Genomic DNA, 9,048 nt, shown 5'->3' with positions numbered 1-9,048 from the left:
AATTCTCTCACCAATGACTACCAAGTCCGAGAACCCTGAAGATATGCTTCCGACCATCTTGTCGTAGTATGGTCCTTGCAAGGTGCTCATAAATATGTCCACCAGTTCTTTTTCCATTAGGGGAGGTTGGACTCGAGAAGCCATTTCCCTCCACCTTTGGGCATACTCCTTGAATGATTCATCCTTCTTCTGTGACATGTTTTGTAATTGCATCCGATTGGGTGCCATGTCCAAGTTGTATTTGTACTGCTTCAAGAATGTGTTAGCCAGATCATTCCAGCTTCGGACAGAAGACTTCTCTAATTGCATATACCAGTCAATAGACGCTCCGCTTAAGCTTTCTTGAAAGAAATGTATCATTAGCTTTTGATCGTGGGCGTAAGCAGCCATTTTCCGCACATACATGCGCAAGTGATTCCTCGGACACGTGAGTCCTTTGTATTTCTCGAAATCGGGAATCTTGAATTTGCGAGGGATAGTCAAGTCTGAGACCAAACTCATTTCGAAGGCATCCACATCGAAGACATCGTATCCTTCTACCACTTTTAGTCTCTCTTCCAGCGCCTTGATTTGTTCACTATCCTTGGAGTCTTCCCTAGAGTCGGGATTAGACTGTTGCGTCTGAGGTGCTTGGTCTGTATTGTCCACCTCTTGCACTCCGTATTGTAGATCCAGGTAATCTTCGTCCTTAGGGACATTGTCAGCAGGAATGCGAACTGTGCGGGTTGTCCCTTTCGTTTGTAGAGTGGGGACAAATCCTTCTTGAGAGGTCTCTCCTTTCTCTTGGAATTGGATAGCTCTCCTAACAGATCGGACTTGAGGTCTGTCCTTAGCAGGGCCAAAGCCTGGAACAAATCCTAGCAGCGGGTTTTCGTCATTGGGGATCTCATCCTGAACCAGGGTATCCCTAGACTGAACCTCTTTTGCCTTTTCTTTGTTGTCCATGAGGGCCTTCATGAATTCTAGCATCTGAGCCATACCTCCTTTAACCTCTTCCATACTAACCTTTAGTTGATCCACATCTTCACGAAGGGCAATTTGATTTTGTTCTAGCTGCTCCATCGATTTCTTTTGCTGAAATCTGGTTTGATAAGACGGTTGGGATGTTAGGTTATCCCTCCCAATGGTTCCTTGCTCTGGAGATAGAAGAGAAATCTTCTCTTAATGAAAATGATGTGTATGCCATGCATGATATGTATGATATCTTTTTTCTTTCCCTTTTTTTTTGAATAAAATATGATGCAAGAATGCCCCTGATGTATGATGAATGGAAGAAGAAATAAAAAAAATGATCCACATATATACATATAGCACATAATCACATAAGTTCATAGGTCCGACGTAGCGGCTCTTGGGAGCCAACCTTTTTATAGGGGGTTCTAGAAGGTCTCATGGGGTCGTTCGTAGCCTCCGAGACTTTTTGTCTCTTCGGATTTTAGAACAACTCATTTTATCCATGAGGTTCGAATTTTTGGGGTAGGTTCTCGGAGAGATCAGCTAAGTATCCAGTCCAGCCCTCCACAAAGTCAAGCTTCGTTTTGGACCTTTCCGAATACCCAACCCACTCCGAGTGGAGTTATCAGTGAGACTCGTAGGCAATTCATGTCCCCTTTTGGTCTCAAAATTAACTCCCACACTTAAGGTTTAACCGACACAAAAACAAAGCATATATATAATAATAAAAGCAAATATTTTCAGGCAGATAAACAAACATAAAACAGATAAATAATTAAATGATTTAATGTTATTAAAAGATAAACCTCCCCCAAACCCTAAATGTGGCAAATTTGCCAACCCTAAAATGCGCCACAAACCCTAAACCACAAACCACAAACCACAAACCTAAACCCACTCAAGCCTTAGGAGCATAATAATTAACCTAATAGTGTTTTCCCCAGCAGAGTCGCCAGCTGTAGCAACCTGCCTAAAACATTAGGAAACCACCTATTCTGAAGGGCGAATAGGAAACCCTACGCAGATACGAGATTCAGGGTAAGTTATTATAATCAGGTTGAGGGAAGGTGTTAGGCACCCTCAACCCTTTCCTAAAGGCTAATATTTCAAAGATCAGGGTTTCATGGCAGGGTTCATAGAGAAGGGTGGCAAACAGAATTGTATTGATATGATTAGAAATTTAAAGAGGGGGACTCGCCTTGTTGCCAAGTGCCTACGTACCTCCTTAGGGAGGATCAGAGTCTACGTAGTTCGGGGCAGGGTTGTACGCCTTTGGAATTAGAATTGAATGTATTTGAATTTGTTTTGAAGTTGTTTTGAAATGCGAATGTTCGAAGGTATTTTGAGTTACCTTATCGTAGTTGTGAACATCGCAGTGTTGAAACACTGTAGTATCGTGGTCTAGTGTATTTTGAGGTTTTAGGATTTGGGCGTACAACCCTGATTTGGCACAATTAACCGCAATGATCAATAGGTTTGATCACCATAGTTAAGAGATTAGGGGTTTTGCACCATTACCAATTCAAATCGATTGATTCGATTATCACTAATAATGACTTAATGTGTTTTATTATGTTTTGTGAATTTTATTTTGTATTGTTACCCCTCATAATCGATTAACACGATTACAAATAATAACAAATTAAATTTAGAACGAGGCAAGATTAATCATCACAATCAATAAGATGATTGCAACCATTTAATCGAATATATTTTGATTTTATTTTTTAATTAAATAATATTTTAATTAAAATCATTGTTGACCATAGCGATTAATCGATTTAATCGCCACGAACAACAAATTGAAAATTTTCAATATAATCATTATATATTTATTTTATTAAAAAAACAATTATCATATAATTAATATATATTAAAAATAAGTATTTTAATCAAAATAAAACAAATAATTAAAATTTATTTTAGTTTTATTGAGGTTTTGATTAAGTGTGATAATTATTAAGGTGCATAATATGAGGAGTCAAGCTGGATGTTGGATCATAGGCTAGTGGGAATTCTAGAGTTCAGATTTGAGGGACCATGGTACTCAGTCCGGACGCACGCGCACTGAATCACAAGACAAGTTTTTCATAAAAAAATAAGGTTGGAGGGAGGGCTCGAACCAGCGACCCTCACCTCATACACGCGCTTGGCAACCAACTCAACCAGACAACTGATTCGTTTAATATATACACCCAGTTCAATACATAGTGGATCCAAGGTATTTTATGGCAAAACGCGCGCGAGGATTCAAACTGGCCAACTGGGAAGCGACAACTCATCGTCTTCCCCAAAACGCCTGCAAGTCTTGCTACAATTTAGCTACGGTTTTCTCTGTAGCGATCAAAACCACGAAAATAGCGAATAACCCATGTGAACATATAAATATGGCGCGACCTTATCACTTCACTCGTCTCAACCATACGAATCAGGCTATATCATTAATTGACCTTAATTTAACTCCCATAAAAAACCCTTAATCTGAAACCCTAATACTCAAAACGGCATCCAATGGCAAAACTCGATTACAACGCCTAAGCTCAAAACAAACAACCCAGAATCGTTCATGACATTGAAACAAACATGAATATGCAATTATATCTCAATGATGATGCGTATACAGCCCAGATCGAAGAGGTTTTCAGAATGGCTTACCTTGATGAATAGGAGAATGTTCTGGGGGTGTTGAAGTCGTGCGAGTATCCAAACACGTTCAGAATCCCTTGATGAATCTTTTGCAATGCTTGAATCTCCTTGAAAGCCTCTAATTCTTTGAAGTCGAATTTGAGTTCTTGGAGATTTTTTTGTGTTCTTGCAGCTTTCCTCTCTCTTGATCCACCAACCCCTATTCATGTGCTTTAGGTTCTTTACTTATAGGACACGAATTAGGTTAACAAATTTTGCCCACAATCTCTTTGGATCCAATCTTGCAATTATGAACAAATTTGATTTTATTCTTGCATGACAAACTTCTATTTTAGTCCAAATATTGTATCAATCCTTTCCATACCCTTTTGTCACGAAAATAGACTATATTTTGGCATTAATGTTGATTGGAAATCAACAAAATATAATCCATAACAAAATATTTGATTTTTCCATTTATTTAAATCATTAAAAATCCATTTTAAATGAAATAAATTTGTATAAAATCAAATAAAATGTTTATTATTCGTGGCATGTGTTTTGGATAACTTATGGACCAAGTTCAACTTATACAAGCATGGGCCTATTTGTAAAAATCCAATTTGAACCTCCCTTTTTCACATTTGGTCCTCCAAAATCAACTAACTTTGATCAAGCGTATCTCACTCAATTTTTAAGATATGAAGGAGATCTAATACTTTTTGGAAACCTCAGGAGGTCCTCTACAAGCCACTTTGGAACATATTTCTCATTTGAAGCTTTTATTTTGATCATATTCTCTTTGGGAAAAAACTGTTTTTTGGAGGATGCCTGAAAATGACCTGTAATCTTTTGCCTTGTATCTTAAAAATGAAGCATTTCTAGCCTTGGCTTGTGAGACCCAAAGTTGTAGAGAATCCAATTTCCTTCAAACTAGGCTTTGAGTGGGGAATTTTTGATGTTCCATGTGAAAGTTATGCCCAGTCAAAGTTGGGTTGACTTTCTCCTAAGAAACCCTAATTTGAACCTTTTTGTATTCGTTCATCTCTGAGTTTCTATTAATGGAATCATGATCAATCTTTGATCAAATGATGGTTATGCTTCACATACTTGATGTTGACCAAAATTGGGAGGCTTTGACTATGCTCTGATTATGGTTGACTTTTAAGTCAAACTAGTTGACTGTGGATCATCTGGACTTTTGAATGAGTAATCTTTGGGACTGGATCTTGAACTTTGAATCATTGTAGGTGGAATATGGGAGGCAAATTTTGGGGTATGACAATCTGATCTGTTATCAGCTTAGTAAAGGCAAAACAGAACGATCCCCAATTTTTGATTACCCCTAAGAAGAAGGAGTCCATGAGTACTGGGATCATGTTTGTTCAGTCAACATAACCAGACTGTAAATTTCATTGGTTCTATAAGTGGACAAGTTGTCAAACCTGAAGCTGATGTTATACAAGATGTTACAACATCCAAGACTGAACAGACAATACAATGCAGAAGATAAATAACACTGTGAGTTGTTAACCCAATTCGGTTTAACTACCTACTCTGAGGGCTACCAAGCCAGGAAGAAGATTTCACTATCAGTAGTACTATTTTATGTAAACAACCTATGGTTTACAAATAAACAACCTCTGGTTTACCTAGTCACTACCCAATGCAACATTTATCTTAGAACTCCATCTAAGACAAGAGAACCTCTGCTCACTCCCTAGTGATACCTAACTGTTACAACCCTGCAACAATTATTTAAACAATTAACAATAAAAACTAACTTGATCTTGCTTCACAGCTTCAATCAAGAACATAATACTCAACTCTTACCTACAGGTTTCGAGTGAGAACAATAACTTCTCTTACCTATAGGTTTCGAGAAGGACATGGCAGCCATCCCACAACCTGGGTGGTCTACCTTTACAAACCCTAATGACTACATCTTTTCAATACTCGGTTTGCTCTTTTTTAAAACTAGGTTACAAAGGTTTCTATTTATAACCTATTCCCAATTGGACTTGGGCTTACAAATCGCAGCACTACTAGCTGTTACAAATCTGCATATATCTTCTGCTAAAAGAAAGGTTTTTAATCACAAGTTTCCTAATTTATCTCCTAAATTAGAAACTGCTTAATCTTCAATATTCTTATTAGATTCTTCAATATTCTGACTTGATTCTATTGACCTTTAAATCTGTGCCACATAGGATTACATAATATTCTATAGAATATTCTGTATCTGTTGAGTATTAGACTGAGTCTTCATGTTCCAGTTCTGCAGGCGCGATGTCATGAGTTGATGTCATGACATTCCATATAACATCTTGCTTTTGTACCTGTTTTATTCTTTTATATTTGCAAGACTTATACATTCTATTACATTTTGCTGCTATTATATTTTAGCCAAACATAGATGCCAATCAGCCAATAAAAACATCAACATTAAAGACCAAGCATCAAGCTAAGAGTATGACTATGATCAATAAAAATGATGACACGATCCTCACCACCTAGAAGGACATTGAAAATGAAGTTATAGACTTCTACAAAAATTTAATGGGACAGGCTAGCCACAACCCCACTCATATTGATGTAGCAACCATGAGGAGAGGAAAAAAGTTGAGCAATGAGCAGAGGCAATAACTGATCACACATGTCACTAATAAGGAGATTGAGGAAGCTTTACAAGGAATTGGTGACTTAAAATCCCCTAGGGTGGATGGTTATGGCTCCAAGTTCTTTAAGGCTAGTTGGCACATCATTAAGGATGATGTTTTTGCTGCAATCAGGGAATTCTTTCAGAAGGGGAGGATGTACAAGGAATTCAACAAAACTATAGTCACCCTTATTCCAAAATCTAGGCATGCTAATAGTATCAAAGAATACAGACCCATAGCTGGTTGTACAACCTTCTATAAAATTATGTCCAAAGTTTTAACTGCTAGATTGGGGAAAGTGCTGCAAGGAAAAATCAACTTGAGCCAAGCAGCCTTTATACCAGGTCAGAACATACATCACCACATTATGCTAGCTTATGAGTTAATCAAAGGGTACAATAGAAAAGGTGGAACACCTAGATGCATGATGCAACTAGATCTCCAAAAAGCATATGACATGGTAGATTGGGGAGCCTTGGAGGAAATAATGTATGAGCTTGGAATACCTAGGCAGTTTATTAGCTGGACTTTGGCAACTGTCAAATTTGTTAGCTATGTGTTTAATGTCAATGGAGAATTTTCTGAATCTATGCTGGCTTGTAGAGGGATTAGGCAAGGGGATCCTCTCTCCCCCTTGCTATTTGTGCTCATGATGGAATATTTCCATAGATTACATCATAGCATGCAGCTGGATACTGATTTTCACCATCACTCCAAATGCAAAAAAACTCAGACTCACAAGCTTGATTTTTGTAGATGATATTCTGCTTTTCTGTAGGGGAGATACAAAATTTGTAAAGATGATGACTGAGACTGTGCATAGATTTTCTTCCTCCACAGGTCTGATCATTAATCCAGCTAAGTGAAAGGTGTTCTTTGGTGGTGTTAATGTAGACACGATGCAGGAGATTAAAGAGGTCACCAACTTTGAGGAAGGAGTCCTCCCCTTTAAGTACTTAGGGGTATAGCTGTCCAAACGGGCTACCCGGCCCTAAACGGGCCGGGCCTAAAAAGCCCATTTTTATATGGGCTCCGTTTTTACTACTCAGGCCCAGCCCTGTTCGGGCCTCGGGCTTTTTCGGGCCGGGCCCAAAAAGCCCATTTCCAAAAAATATATTAAATATTCTCTTTAATTTAAAAAAATAAATTATATTAAGCTTAATTTTTAAAAAAATATTAAAATTTGTTTTTATATTTCACTATTATAAAATATATTTTAAAGAAATACAAAAATTTGAATTTTTTAATTAGTATTAAATATTAAATTTTATTAATTAAATATTAAATTTTACTATTTATCGGGCCCATGGGCTACCCGGAGCCCATACGGGCTGGCCCATTTAGGGCCGGGCTTTTTCGGGCCGGGCTCAAAAAGGCCCGAAACAAAATGGGCTCAAAAAATTAGGCCCAAGCCCTAACATTTTTCGGGCCCCGCGGGCCGGCCCATGGGCTTCGGCCCATTTTGACGGCTCTACTTAGGGGTCCCTTTAAGCTTTAAGAAATTACACATCATGCATTATTTTCCTTTAATTGAGAAAATTGTTTCTAGAATTCGTCATTGGACATCAAAGCTCTTAAGCTATGCTGGAAGGGTGCAACTAGTAAACAATGTTAATTTTGCTGTGACACAATATTGGATGCACTGTTTTCCCATCCCCAAAGCAGTGATCCACAAAATTGACGCTAAATGCAGGTCATTCATTTGGTCAGGAATCTAGGAAATCACTAAGAAAAGTCCAATTGCCTAGAAAGAAGTGTGCAAACCCTACAGTCAATGAGGACTTAACACTGTGGATCTGGATCAGTGGATCAAAATTACTCTGATGAAATGTCTGTGGAACATTTGTGTGAAGAGTGATACCCTGTGGGTCAAGTGGATTAATGCATATTACCTGAAAGGAAGCAGTGTGATGGATTGTGTGGCTGGAACAAGTTGGTCATGGGTGATTAAAAACATCATGAAGCAAAGAGAACTAGTCATGCAACACCAAATTGCTTGGAAGAACCTCCTGAGCAGGCCCAGGTTTAAGATGAGTAACATGTATGCTGCTTTGATAAAAGATAACCTGAATGTGGACTGGCGAGGAATTCTGAAATGGAACAATGTTAGGCCTAGAGCACTCATCACATTATGGCTGCTATGTCATGGAAAGCTGGCAACTAAGGATAGGATGAGAAGATTCAGATTGATTACTGAAAGTATCTGCAACATGTGTAAAGAGGTTGATGAATCAATAAATCATGTTTTCTTTGAATTAAGGGATACCAACAGAATCTGGAAAGCTACCCTTGAATGGATGCACATTGACAGGGAACCTAAAGGCTGGAATGCAGAGTTCAAGTGGATAGATGAGAACACAAAGAAAAAAGGATGGAAATTGAGTATCCTGAAAATGGCTTGTGCTGAAGCTGTTTATGAAATTTAGAGCTATAGGAATGCAATAGTGTTTGAGAAGTATACACAATATAGTGTTATAGATAGAATATTTATTGTTTAAAAAAGTAAATTTAATGGCAAATAGAATATATATGTGTGTGTGTTATTATTTTAAATGGTAAAAAAAGTTTGGTAAAAAAATAGAATATTATATATATAGACAAAATTTATATTATATTATATTTTTCTAAAAACAGAATATTTAATAATGTTTTTATTTATATTTATATATAAGTTATTAAAAACATAATTTATACATTTTATGTTTTTTAAAAGAATAATATGTTGGCGTTGAAAATTTATTTTTAAACAAAATCAAAATAATTATGTTTATCTTAAAAATTTTATTATAAAAATTTATATATTATGTGA

General features: G+C 37.1%; 1 protein-coding gene across 1 annotated transcript; it reads left to right on the top strand.

The window, feature by feature from the left end:
- Nucleotides 1–8,149: 8,149 nt before the first annotated feature.
- Nucleotides 8,150–8,665, top strand: LOC131640051 (uncharacterized). Its single transcript, XM_058910464.1, has one exon. The coding sequence runs from the start codon at nt 8,150–8,152 to the stop codon at nt 8,663–8,665; it is 516 nt and encodes a 171-aa protein (XP_058766447.1).
- Nucleotides 8,666–9,048: the final 383 nt, after the last annotated feature.

The sequence above is a fragment of the Vicia villosa genome, unplaced genomic scaffold (assembly GCF_029867415.1).
Source record: "Vicia villosa cultivar HV-30 ecotype Madison, WI unplaced genomic scaffold, Vvil1.0 ctg.002913F_1_1, whole genome shotgun sequence".
Taxonomy (NCBI): Eukaryota; Viridiplantae; Streptophyta; class Magnoliopsida; order Fabales; family Fabaceae; genus Vicia; species Vicia villosa.
This window is presented reverse-complemented; position numbering and strand designations above follow the sequence as displayed.